The sequence below is a fragment of the Callithrix jacchus genome, chromosome 11 (assembly GCF_049354715.1).
Source record: "Callithrix jacchus isolate 240 chromosome 11, calJac240_pri, whole genome shotgun sequence".
Lineage (NCBI taxonomy): Eukaryota > Metazoa > Chordata > Mammalia > Primates > Cebidae > Callithrix > Callithrix jacchus.
Genome location: NC_133512.1, coordinates 126045563 through 126059837, shown reverse-complemented (window position 1 = coordinate 126059837; position 14275 = coordinate 126045563). Strand labels below are relative to the sequence as shown.

General features: G+C 35.9%; 1 protein-coding gene across 8 annotated transcripts in view; it reads left to right on the top strand.

Annotated features, from left to right (window-relative positions):
* The window catches only part of CPED1 (cadherin like and PC-esterase domain containing 1), a 316126-nt gene that overhangs the window by 65060 nt on the left and 236791 nt on the right, over positions 1-14275 (top strand). For all 8 annotated transcript variants that reach the window (XR_013524307.1, XR_013524306.1, XM_002752075.7 and 5 more), the window contains one exon: positions 2238-2344. Coding sequence is in view for 6 of the 8 variants with exons in the window: in XM_002752075.7 (XP_002752121.4) it covers positions 2238-2344 (107 nt within the window). In the remaining 2 variants the exon portion in view is untranslated. The remainder of the gene's footprint in view (positions 1-2237; positions 2345-14275) is intronic.

Genomic DNA, 14275 nt, shown 5'->3' with positions numbered 1-14275 from the left:
CTTTGTTTTTAGTGTTTAGATCCCTCAAGGAGATTGCTGAGGGCAGTGACTTTCTGCTCTTTGTTTTTTTTGCTATTTACTTTCATACTTTGAGTACAATGTTCTGTTCACAGAAGGTTCTTAATAAATTCAATGCTTTGAATTATTTAAATGTGTCTTCCCATTTTAAACATTTATGGCTTAAATATATATTTCTATCAACTCTAGAAATTATGTGTGTACCTTGAGTAGTGAAGAAGGACATGCCTTATACATAGAGGAATATAAAACATACTCTGTGACCAAAACACTGCAGGTCATGATTTGAAATCCTTCTTTGCATATCCTTGTCTTCTTAAAATATTTAGTTGGGAATCATATGACAGGAGGTTCCTTCTAGGGTTCTAGTATTTCCTGGACTAGAAATGATATTGAATAAAAGGGCTTTGACTTTTGCTTTGAATCCAAATCAAAAGGTTTTGGGGATGAAAAAGCCAGGTGCACTTTTAAAATAAAGTATTGGAATCAACATATAGTATTTGGTTTTACCTAAAAGAATCAATGGGAACTTTTCTTGAAAGTGAGAGTGTATGGTACACGGTAGATCTTGCAAGCCTAAGGCCTGATTTGCTAGATGATGAGATTTCTCTCATCCCCAAATCAACTGCTGCACTTCTCCTTGCCCATTTGCCGAATTGTGCTGTCTTTCAGCGTCTTGGGATAAGTCAAGCAAACAAAGAAGTTCTAGAACAAGAGCTTGAGTTCAATTGCCTGGACTCCTTTGTTTGGCAGAAAGGTTTCCCTTCCAGCAACAGGACAATTAAAAACAGGGGAACCAGTAGCCCGGAGAGCACAGGACTGGTGAAATTGAAAAGGACTTGATTGGTGGGGAGAGAAATTTCATTTCTAATTGTCATAGATCCCTCTTCCGTATTAATAATTTTCTTAAAAAGCCTTTCTTTGGAAACATTATACTTCTCAAGTGAGAAAGTCTTGAAAAATTTGAAAAGAGAGGTATTTGAAGAAGGTGGTTACTTCATAGCTTTTTTAGAAGCTGCTATAACTAATGCAGGAGATGACTAGGGAGGTCTGGCATAAAAAATTACTTGGAATATTTATCTCAGGATTGATGAGCAAAGAGCCAATGTATATAGAAATTGTTTAATTGTTTTTTTAAATTGGATTTTCATCCAAAATGGGGACTATTCCCCAAGTAATACCAATTCATTTAGACATTACCCACTGGGTTTATGGTTATTTTTGAGATCCCTGTTTCCGTATTGTCTCTGAGTAACATTAAAAATTGAAGTACATTTCTTCTGTTGCTTTTACTGTTGTTTTTTCTCCATGAGGTAATGTGTTTACCATTCTCCCAAGGGATAGTTATTCGTGCATTATTCAGGAAATATTTCTATAGCACCAATTATATGCAGGGCATTATATATATATACATATGCATATATATATAATAGATAATCAAATATATATCTAATCAAAGTAAATAAAGGAAAATAAACTCACATATATACATAAATGTTAATTTTAAAATGTTCAGAGATTAGGCAGGAATGTACCCTTCTGAGATTACTTTGGCAAGTTACTATGATTTATTGGGAAAGAGCTTCGTCCCTGGTGAAATAACTGAAATGTCATTTGCTTTGGTCCATGTTTTACTCCGTAGTTTAAACTGAACTCTGCTGTATAACTAGATTACAAATTTCTTTTATGCAAAACCTGCCTTTTTCATTTTCATTAAATCTTATTTTCTGCCTATTACAACATAAACATTACAAAAGTATATTTGATGTTTAGATTTATGAAAAATAGTGTAAATATCCAAGCCCAGAACAAAATATTTGGTGTTTTCACTTCCTATAATTATTTGATTTCAAAACTTCCTTCTATTTTAAAAGATTGTATTATTTTTTCTCCCAAATCTACAAATAAGACTTTATTAGTTTATAAAATAAGGGACTTATTTTATAAACTAATCTCAATGTATTCTAATCTCAGTCTTTTAAATGAATTTTCTAAATGTCTTTAAACAATTAAATTTTCTATAGAATACAACACTAAATGTAAAAATATTAGGCTTTCTAAATTTAAAAGCTGAATTTTGGTTATTTTGTTGACTTTTTATCAAGTATATTTGGGATCAGTTTTAGAATTTAAATAATTACATTTTTTAATTTGAGGAATTAAATATTGCCTTTAAAATATCTGATGAGAATTTGTTTTAAATATTCTTTTGCTTTTAGGTGATCTGGCTTCTTGGGATCTGCTCATTTGCCTGTCTTCTAAGAAAGCTGAAGGAAAACCCTGCATATCCAAGGATATCATGTGCCAGTTAGGTTTACATCAAAAGGTAATACTCTCAAAATGTACACAGATTTTATCAACTCTACAGATATTAACACTGACCTTTCTTGGTCTATAATGTTTAAGAGTCTTAAAGAATTAAAGTTATTTTATCTTTGGATAATATTCCAACTGGCCATGTCTTTTATACTTTGCCATAAAATAGTCACCACTTTTTGTTTACTAAGACCTCCCTCAGCTTCAGCTGCTGCAGATACTGTTGTTTTACTCAGTAAGACTCAACTTTATCTAGAAGTCTGTAGCTTATAAAGTGTAGCTTAATCTGACAACTTGTTCATCCAAAGTGGTGAAGTCTTTATTTCTTAGATGATTGTTCTAATTTTTCTAACTTAAGTTGGTATCTTAAGTTACAAAAAAAATTATAAAATTTCTAATTACCTTTTAAAATTGACATTTAGTACTTACTGTTTATATTGTGTGAACTTTTATAAATGGTTTTAGAAAAATTAACTAAAAATTATCCCGTGTTTGCCCTGTGCTAGTCACTTTGCTGGAAAATTTACACATTGTTAATATCTATAACAAATCTGTAAGAAAAGTGCTGAAACCAATAGCTATTATTCAGCCCCTAACTAGAGATGGCGTAGTATACCCAGATTACTTGCTATTCCTACAATTGACCATCTAGATAGTCCTTTTCATCTAAATCTTCACCATTTTGGCATCTGGGCTGAGCACATTCTTTTGTGCCTCTATGTACATCTCTGGCCATTCCTCCTCTGTTTTCTTTACAACCACCTTTTCTCTGCTCATTTTTGAATGCCTGTGTTCCCTAACAGCAATCCTGAAATTTCAACAACTGTTTGTGCTTGAGATTCACAAATCTACCTAAAGTACAGAGCACTTTCCCAGGCTGCAGGGTTGCATAAGCAACAGGCTCCCAAACATCTGCACTTGGATGTTCTACAGACATATGAAACTCAACCTGGTAAAAACGGAATTCTTCTTTTCCTCAGTGAATTATCTTCTGCTTTTGTGTTCAGAAGCTTCAGAGCTTCTGTTTTGTTGGTTGTAAATAGAATCACCCAGTCTGTCATCTCCCATTACCCGCTTTTGTCATTTCCTAAGATAGAAGGCCATCACCCTTGAGCCCTTCCTTCCTCTTCCTTGTCATCAATGTTCTATCAATTACCAATACTACTGAATTTAACTTCTCAACGAGGGTTTTTGTTTTTGTTTTTTTTGAGACAGTCTCCCATGTTGCCCAGGCTAGAGTGCAGTGCGGTGATCTCACCTCATTGCAACCTCTGCCTCCCAGGTTGATGTAATTCTCATGCTTCAGCCACCCAAGTAGCTGGTATCACAGATATGGTCTCAAACTGCTTGCCTCAAGTGATCTACCTGCTTTGGCCTCCCCAAGTGCTGTGATTAACAGGCATGAGCCACCATGCCTGGCCTTCTTCTAAACATCTGTCATCTACTTGCTGTACTAAATCTTCAGAAAAACCAGTGAGGAAGATTTAGCAATAACACAAGTAAGAGATGATGACTAAATCTTCCTCACTGGTTTTTCTGAAGCAAATATTTTACCCCTGAAATCTATCCTACTCACAGTTATGAGATGAAAAATATAAAATGGTGAATTAACCTTTTTAAATCTATGCTTAAAATCTTGTGGCTTTCCGTCAACTCTAGAATAAAGTCTTAATATTTGCTTCTGGAAAGAATCAAATGCCATACTCATTAAGGTGTATCTGAAGACAAACTAATAAAGAAACTATTTACAGAGGTTTTGGCAGTGTAAAAGAAACTGAGAGGCCTAGTGAGGCACTCAGGAACCAGCAACATTATGAAAGTTTCACCACACTGGGTTGTAAGAGGGATATGTAGAAGGAATGGAATAGCTAGAATCTAATGAGAGCTACAACCAAGAAGGAGGCGTCCTCGGAGAGGTGCTGCAAACTTAGTGGAGTGTAGCCTTTACACAGACCTGCAGAGAAGGAGCCTTGGGGATAAACACCCCGCCTCTCTGTAATCCCTCCCTCCAATCTCTTGCCAATGCCTCCCATTGGTCCAAGCTAACTGTTAGTCAAAGTGCAAGAGATTTCTCTGTGATGCTACCCACAAAAGTCAGCCTCCTGGGGGACAGAGCAGGGGGCAGAGACCTAGAGGGCCAAATGGTGAATATTTAGCACAATATTCAAGATTTTTTTGTGGGAGGCTTCTGCCTAACAGTACCCTTTTCTTATCTCTTTCTAACTGGGTGTCATGCTGCAAGTGTTATGAAACTGCTTATTATTCCCTAAACACCTGTGCTGTTTTTCACCACATACCTTTATTCTTACTGTTTTGTCTGCTGTTTCTCAGTCCTCTCCACCTCAATGATTTTCAACCAGGGAGAGATTCTGTCTCCTCTAGTAATATTTGGCAACGTCTAGAGACATTTTTGATTTTGCCACATCTAGAGGGGAAGGTTCATACTGGCATCTATAGGTTAAAGCCAAGGATGCTGCTAAATACTGTATAATGACCACAACAAATAATTGTGTGGCCAGATAAGTTCGTAGTGGCAAGGTTGAGAAACCTTCATGTGGTCCCTTGGCTTAAAGTCAGCTGCTTAAGTCCATTAGACTCAGCACTACTATCACCTCAGAAGCTTCAGTGCTTCTGTTTTGTTGGTTATAAGCGGAATCACCCACTCTGTCATCTCCTAAGAGAGAAATCTGGCCTTCACCCTTGAGCCCTTCTTCTTCCTAGTCATCTATAGTCTATCGGTTGCCAATACTATGGAATTTAACCTCTAAATAGTTCTCAAGTCTGTTATCTATTCTTTGTACTTAGCAACCTTTGTTCTGGGCAGATGATTGTCCTTGGTACTGTGCTGTGAAAGATTAAACATGTGAATATGTAGTGTACATGCTATTCAGTTGTGAATTGCTGAGATGTGTGTAACAGCTTATCAACATGTGAAGATACTGGTACTTGATAGCCTCTTAAGGAAAATTTGCTTCCAAATTTTGAGCTGGAAGGTCACTGGGATAACTTTAGAGTAGAATTACAGTACATGGCTTTTTAGCTTTTCAGTACATATGTTAAAATCCAATAAAAAATTAAAAAAAAAAAAGACCTGGGTAGCATAGTGAGATTACCATCTCTATAAAAAATAAAGAAATTAGCTGGGCAAAGTGGCACATGTCTGTGGTCCTCGCTACTCAGGAGGCTGAGAAGAGAGAATCACTTGAGCCCAACAGTTCAAGGTTATAATCAACTATAATGCTTCACTGCACTCCAGCTTGGGAGACAGTAAGACCTTGTCTCAAAAGAACAAAATAAACGAACAAACAAACAAAAAACAGGGGGAAACCTCCCTGACAGTGATCTAGGCAATGATTTTTTGGATACAAATTCAAAAGCACAGGCAAGAAAAGCAAAAATAGACAAATGGGATTACATTAAACTAAAAGCTTCTGCCCAGACAAGAAAATGATCAACAGAGTGAAGAGAAAACCTGTGGAATGGGAGGAAATATTTGAAAACCATTTATATTTGAAGGAGTTAATATGCAAAATATGTAAGGAACTCAAGCAACTCAATAGTAAGAAAACAAATAACCCAATTAAAAAATGGGCAGGCCGAGTGCGGTGGTCAGGCCTACAGTCCCGGCACTTTGGGAGGCTGAGGAGAGCAGACCACCTGAGGTCAGGAATTTGAGACCAGCCTGACCAAAATGGTGAAGCCTCTTCTCTACTAAAAATACAAAAATTAGCCAGGCATGGTGGCAGGCACCTGTAATCCCAGCTACTCAGGAGGCTGAGGCAGGAGAATCACTTGAACCCAGGAGAAGGAGATTGCAGTGAGCTGAGATCATGCTACTGCACTCCAGTCTGGATGACAAAGCAAGATTCTGTCTCCAAAATAAAAAATAAAATAAATTATTAAAAAAAAAAAGAATTACATACGAATTGAAATGTCTGTACTAATCCTCAACTAATAAAATCTCAATTATGAAAGACAAAAAAAAAAAAAGCAGCTTTCCCATCTATTTCCCTAGCAGGTGTCTTCCTTGTACTTAGAAACAGTGTTTTCAGTATTCTTTTTCAGACCATTACACTAAAAGCATTGAGGAACACCCTATACTACTTTGGCTGCCACTGATGGCTCCTGATAGATAAGTTCCCAGCCTGGGGTGCAAAATGTCTCCCCACAGCTGCAAAATTTTTGAGATGCCCGAAGTCCTTGTGTTCCATCAGTCCTATCTGAATTGAAACTAGACCTTGTTCAGTATAGATCAAGGAGAATATTATTCTATTTAACTCAGTTTTCACTTTGTTTCCTGAGCCTCAAGACATTAGTTGGCACTCGGCCAGCACAGAGCTACACATAAAAACTCTTCTCGTGACTCTTATCCCCTCTCCCAGGGCTTTTGTGGTCAACTCTTGTGCCATCACTCACTAGCTAAAGGATTTTGATTATGTTATTTAATCTCTGTAGCCTTCAATGTCTTTTCCTGAAATAAGAAGACATTAGACGCTGGACAGTTTCCAAGACACCTGCTAGCTTTAAGTCTGCATGAGTCATGGAGACGAGTGGAATATGTGATAGGAAGAGAGCAGAGCAGATCAGCCAGCAATAGCAATGGAGAACACAAGAAGGGGGTCATGGGTGAAGTAAGTAGAAAGGAAAGTCATAAAGCCTAGTGCCAGTTATTCTGGGATTCTCTTTTTAAATTTAAATTTGTGTTGTTTTCTGGACACAGAGTCAAACTTTGTCTCTTGGGCTGGAGTGCAGTGGCATGATCTTGGCTCACTGCAACCACGGCCTCCTGGGTTCAAGTGATTCTTGCGCTCTGCTCAGCTTCCTGAGTAGCTGGGATTACAGGCATGCACCACCTCACCTGGTTAATTTTTTTTTAATTTTTAGTAGAGATAGCGTTTTGCCATGTTGGCCAAGCTGCTCTTAAACTCTTGGCCTCAAATGATCTGCCCTCATTGACCTCCCAAAGTGCTGGGATTACAGACCTGAGCCACTGTGCATAGCCTTAATTTTTTTTTTTGACATTATTTTAGACTTACAGAAAAATTGCAAAAGTACAAAGATTTTTTCAAATACCATTCAATAAGCTTACTTTAATGTTAAACCTTAAATAACCATGGCACATTCATCAAAATAAGAAATTAATATTGATACAACCTGTTAACTCAATTGTAAATGTCATTTAGATTGCATCCTTTTTAACAAAAAAAAGTTTGCCCCTTTTCCGCTCTAGGATCCTATCTAGTACCCCTTATTGCCCTAAGTTTTCATATCTCCTTACTCTCCTTCAATCTGACAGTTCTGCATTTTTTTTTCTTTCATGGCCTTGACATATTTGAAGAGTCCTGGTCAGGTATTTTTGTAGAATGTTCCTCAATTTGGATAGGTCTGTTGATTTCTTCACAAGGTTATAAATCTTTGGCAAGAATTTCATGGAAATTTTACCCTTCTCAGGGTAAAATATCAGGGGCATGTGATATCCTTGTCTCTTGTTACTGGTGATGTTCACCTTGATCACTTGGCTAAGGTGGTGTTTGTTGGATTTTCCCCCCATATGATTAATAAACATCTTGGGAGATGATGCCCTGAGACTGTACAAAGATCCTGTTTTTCTTCAAATTTTGCCCGCTAATTTTAGGACCCAGAGGTGGCTCTTGCTCACAACAATTTTTATTCTGGTGTTCTAATGGTGATTTTCTATTTCTCTTATTACTTTCACAATTATTAATTGGAATCCTTCTGTAAGGAATAGCTATTCTTTCTCCTGCATTTATTTGTTTATTCAATAATTTATCTATGTCAGTAAGGACTAATGGATATTTATTGTATCCTATGGGATATAAACCAGTACTATTGTTATTAATTTTTTTGTTGTTGCTCAAATTGTTCCAGCTTTGGTCATTGAGAGCTTTCTCATGTTGGCTCCTGGCCCTTTTGACATGTCATGTGTTTTTCTTTCCCTGGACACTTCCTTACTTTTTAGCATCATGAAATACTCTAAATTCATCTTGCATTTTTCCTGTCCCAGGCTAGAGTTAACCATTTATCCAGGAACCCCATTCCTGTTATTGCAGAATGATATTTAAAAAAAAAAGATCTGGGTACTAGGTGTGCCCATTGCTATTAGGGTGCCATTGAGTTTGAACTCTCTCAGCAGAGAGAGCTTAGAAATGTCTGTATGTATACTAACCCATGCAAATAATACACTTGAACTTACTTCTGTATCCGTCTCTCTAAATACATATAAAATATCTGATTCTTACCATACCCCTGTTTGCCATCCACCACCACAGGTTTATCATAGCCTTCTGCTATCCTCATTTGTAACTTCTTTCTCAGACAGGAAGAAAATTGGATCTCATTTACATCATATTTCCCTGTTTGTTTAACTCTAGCATACACATATATTCACTTCAGAATTGTTAACCTATACCCCTGTGAGAAACAAATTTACTAATAAAAGTGAAAGTTTTTTGTGTGGTCTTTTTGTCTAATAATATTTAGTCAAAATATTGTTTTCTGAAGTTAGGATGTATCTTTTCTCCTCCCTCCCTTCAGTGTGGCTATGTCACTCATTAGTAATAGAGTTAGGGTCATTTGCAGCAATCTGTAAGTTATTTGAGTCCCCACCTTCCACCCCCACTGCAGATCAGGGTTGAGTTTTGTTTTAAATTTGCATACAGTCAGATTCATTCTTTGTGGTTTATAGCCCCTTTTGACACATGCACAGAGTTATGTATCCATCCCCACCCAGGTGATGGCGAAATAGTCTTATTATCTCCAAAATTCACTTGTGCTGCATCTGTGAAGTCAACCCCTCCTGTGATCCCTACCCTTAACAATCACTGACTTATTTTCTGTCCCCCCACTTTTTCTTAAATAGAAGGTCATATAACCAGAATCATAATTTGTAGTATTTTGGGTATGGCTTATTTCACCTTAGCAGACTCATTTAAGATTCATCCCTGTTTTGTCAATTAGTAGTTTATTCCTTTTTACTGCTGAATAAGTTTCCATTTTATGGATGTACCATAGTATGTTTATTAATTCAGAAGTTAAAAGACATCTGGAATTGTTCCAATTTATGGCCACAACGAATAACACTTGCCATAAACATTTGCATGCAGGTTTCTGTATGACTGTGTGAATATAAGTTTTCTCTCTTGAGGGTGATTCATATGGTAAATATATGTTTAACTAAGAAACTTTAAAAACTGTTTTAAATTTAAAAATTAAATTTTTTTTTAAATTTTATGAAACTGCACAGCTTTTCTATAAATATGGCAAGTTGGAGTTCCTTTTATTTAAAAAATAGAAAAAGTCACACATGAGAAATTTCTTGCCTTCAAGGTTACCTTTACACTGACTTTTTAAATCTTGCTGTAAGCATATCATTTATTTCGTACTTTTATCTGATTGTGAAGCAGTGTTTACATAGCTATCATAACAGTTAGTTACACTGAATGTGGGTATATTACACAAACACCAGCATGAATTACAGGTGTGACAAAATATAATTATATGTGTAAAAGTATAAGTAACATATATAGTTAAATGTTTATATAGTTCAGTTTTTTTCTGTTGTTGCTAGTAAAGATTCACTTTCTTCTCTGATGATCACAAGGTCCATAGTTAACACTTGGCTTTTTTTTCTTTTTTTTTGAGATGGAGTCTCACTCTGTCACCAGACTGGAGTTGCAGTGGTGCTATCTCAGCTCACTGCAACCTCCGCCTCCCAGGTTCAAGAGATTCTCCTGCCTCAGCCTCCCGAGTAGCTGGGACTACAGGCTTGAGCCACTATGGCCAGCTAATTTTTCTATTTTTAGTAGATGGTGTTTCACTACATTGGCCAGGCTGGTCTTGAACTCCTGACTTGTGATCCTCCCACCTTGGCCTCCCAAAGTACTGGGATTACAGGCGTGAGCCACTGTGCCCAGTCAACGTTTTGTTTTAGTGAATGACTTGAGCAGTAAAGCCTATAAAGCACATTTATTTAAAGACAATTGTTTTTAGAGAGATGTTTCGGAAGCTGTTAGAAAATACAGTTTCTCTCAGAAACAAATAGAAATACACTCACTTCCTGGATATTTCAAAACAGAAGAAGCCAAAAATAGAAACAAAAAATCAAAATTTTGAATATGTTTTATCTGCAATTCTATTTCTCAGAATTTACATATTATTCTTTCTGGTCAGAGGATTGAACAAAGATTATACTAATGATGTTATTTATGATAGCAAAACATTGGAACCAGGATAAGTACTCTGGAAAACTAATAATGCACATGAAACTCATGATATTAATACATGATTAATCACATGGAAATGCTCATAAGAGGAGTAAAATAAGCAGAAAACAGTTTAGACCTTCCAAATCCAAACTGTGTTTTTTAGTATGTGTAGAAAAATGCCAAATAACTAAAATGTTAGGAATGGTATTTATTTCTGGTTGGAAAAATTATGAGTAATTATTGTTTTCCTCTTTATATTTAATTATTCTATCATACATGTATGGTAATTCTACCATCAGGAAAAAGGGCAACTGTTTTAAGGAAGGGCAATCCCCTACTTAAAATAAGTTTATTCTGCTAATTCTTATTTTTTAAAAAAGCAAAAAGCAACAACTAACAATCTTAGTTGAATTGATGTGGCAGTTGGATGAGGCAATATCATTATTTTCTGTTCATTTAAGTATGTGAGTTGTGAATACTGCTTTAGCAGATAGTCCTAAAGCCTTTATCCCACACTCAGTATCTTTTCCATTCTCTCTCCACATCCCCTTTTTACTCTTTACCGTGTTCTCCTAATTCTTATAAAACTTCTCTAAAACAGTGACAATGAAAGCATCAGTAACATTTATTATTGTAAGTTTTCAAGTCTTCTCTGGGATATGTTCTTACATTATTTTTAAAATCATTTCTCCATTCACTTTCCTCTTTCTACTCCCTGGAACTTCTATTCATCATGGGTTAAACCTCTTGGATTCCTCTCTAATTTTCTTGATACCAGCTTCACTTTCAAAGAATTCATACATCATATTTGAACTTATTTATGAGGTACATGCCATATTTTGTTTCATGAATAATATGTGCAATAATCAAGTCAGAGTAGGCTACTCATCACCCTGAGTATTTATTATTTCTGTATGATGAAAACATTTCAAGTTCTCTCTTCTAGCTATTTGAAATATACAGCACATACTCTCCATCTTTTTAAAGAATTTCATCTTTTCTTTTGGATTCAGGAGTACATGTGTAGGTTTGTTACCTGGGTATATTGTATGATGCTGAGGTTTGGGGTATGATTGATCCGGTCTCCCCGGTACTAAGCATAGTACCCAATAGTTCCCTTTTCAACCCTTGTCCCCCACGTCTCTAGAAGTCTGCAGTTTCTCTTGTTGCCATCTTTATGTTCACTAGTACCCAATGTTTACCTCCCACTTGTAGGTGGGAGGTAAGAACATGTGGTATTTGATTTTCTGTTTCTGCCTCAATTCACTTAGGATGATGGCTTTACACTAAATTTAGACAAATACAATTTATCAAGATGAAGGCTACAAAAATCCTGAGAGGCTTGACCTGCAGAATGTCTCAGTAATTTTATTATTGATTTTATTGACTCATTCATTTATTCATATACTTATTTATTTATCTATCCCTTCAATATTTCTACAATTATTTATTAAACATATTTATTAAGCTTTATTTTAGGTGCTGGGAAGATAGCAATTAACAATACAGACAAAAATATCTATTCTTGGGAATGTTAGACCATTTATGGGGAGATAGGGGGAAAATAATTACTAAGTAATAATATGATAGATGGCAAAAAGCACTAAGGAGAAAAGTAAAGCAAGTGTAGATAGGGGGAAAATAATTACTAAGTAATAATATGATAGATGGCAAAAAGCACTAAGGAGAAAAGTAAAACAAGGAGACAAAATATTGGAGAATTGGGTTTAAGATCACCAAGAAAGTGACATTTGAGTAAGGTCTGGAAGACAGGGTGCTCCTCATGCCAGTGTCTGGGGTAAATCTACTGAGACTCAGAGGAGAGGAACAATAGGCCTACAATAAAGGGAGAAAGTCTTGTTTGTCTGAGGAACATAAGGAGTTCCCTGCAGCTGAAGTAGAGTGAATGTAGTAGGAGGTGAGGGCAGAGACGTACCTGGAGCTGGGAAGCTCAGTGATGGGGCCATGGGAACCCTGGTAAGGACTGTGGGCCTTTACTCTTGGAATGTGGGGACTAATTGAACAATTTTGAGCACACAGATGACAAGTGACATCAGTGCATTTGCATTTTTACAGGATTGCCTTGATTGTTTTTGTTGAAATAAGCTATCCAGCAAGGAAAGACTAAAACAGGGAGACTAATTTTTGTAATAATGTAGGTCTGAGATGAGAGTGACATGGGCTAGTAGAGTAGCAATGGGGTGGTGATATGTGGCCAGATCCAGAAGATATTTTAAAGGTATAAATGACAAATAATAATAGCTCACACCTATATCTCCTTTCTGTTTGCCAGGCACCATCCTAACTGCTTACCTGTTCATTTATGTCCATTATTTATAGATGAGGAGACTGAGGCACAGAGAGGTTATAAAACTTGTCTAAGACCTCCTAGCTAATAAAGCAACCAAGATTCAAACTTAGGCAGTCTCATTTCAATTTTATGTTTTCTTAATCATATCAATAGCACCATTTAAAGAAAATATTTAGGCAAAGTACTTGGAGCATAACCTAATGAGTATTCTTAAGGAAACACAAATTCTAAATGATACATGTAGATAAGTGTCCCTCTCTAGCAAGAGTAATTTAAAGCTTTATGAACCATGACTATTATGTAAACAGCATAGATACTCAAAACAGAAGTTGTTTCAAATTTGTTGGAGATGTTGTAGAATTGTCAATAGCCTTGTAAATGAACAAAGAGAGGACAGTGCTCAAATTAGGATTACTAATCACATTAGAGCTTTATAATTTTAGTGCTTAAAGAAAATGGTCATAAGATCTGTTATTGAAAATAAACTACCAGGACTCTCCCCAATCAGCAGAATAGTAACATGAATTTAAAACCCTGTTAGTCTGTGTGATGATAAAAGTGAAGTGAGGTCCATTATTTGGGATAACACTAAGTTTAGTAATTGGGGCTCTGTTTTACCTCCAGTAGGCAGGTGAGGTGCCAGTGTTTCAAAAGCAGAGGGATTGATTTCTAGCTCTAAATTGTTGTAGAATTGGCAGTCCCTAAAGCTGGGATGCTGTTTTTAGTACTTGGAGCACTGAGAACTACCAAAATGCCTATTTTAAAGCATCCCTGGGAATTTTCAGATGAATTTGCTGGAATGATAATTGCACTTGAGAGACATAGGGAGAAAAAACTTTTTTTCCTAGATTAGCTGGTTCTCCTAATTTCTTGTCATTAATTCTTTTCATTGTGGATGACAATGAACAGCTTTGGGAGAAGTAACTAATTTTTGTTCTAATACAGGCACGAACATCTCTACAGATATGAGGAAAAACAGCATTTCTCTAAAATACAACACGATGTGTCTGTCACTCTCAATGTTCAGGAATAATAAAAAATCAATTCCTTCCCCCTCCAGTGTTTTCTTATGCTTTATAAATAGTTGAAATTCAGGTGTCTGCTCTCACTAATAAATTAATAATATTACTATAGATTTAGTTTTTTTTATTTATAAGCACTACATAAATGGTTATAATTAATGTTATAATCTTCCTATTAATAGACTGTCTCAAAGAATTTTTTTAACTTTTGCTTCTGACAATATGTAATAGAAACAATTTAGATGCAGATTATCGCAGATAGGGATTGTGAAAGATATATTGGGATAGAAATCTTTTAAAATGCATATTCCCTTTTTTGAAACTTAACCTCATAGAAGTATCATAGGGTTTAAATATTATTATCCTTTTATCTGTGCATTGTA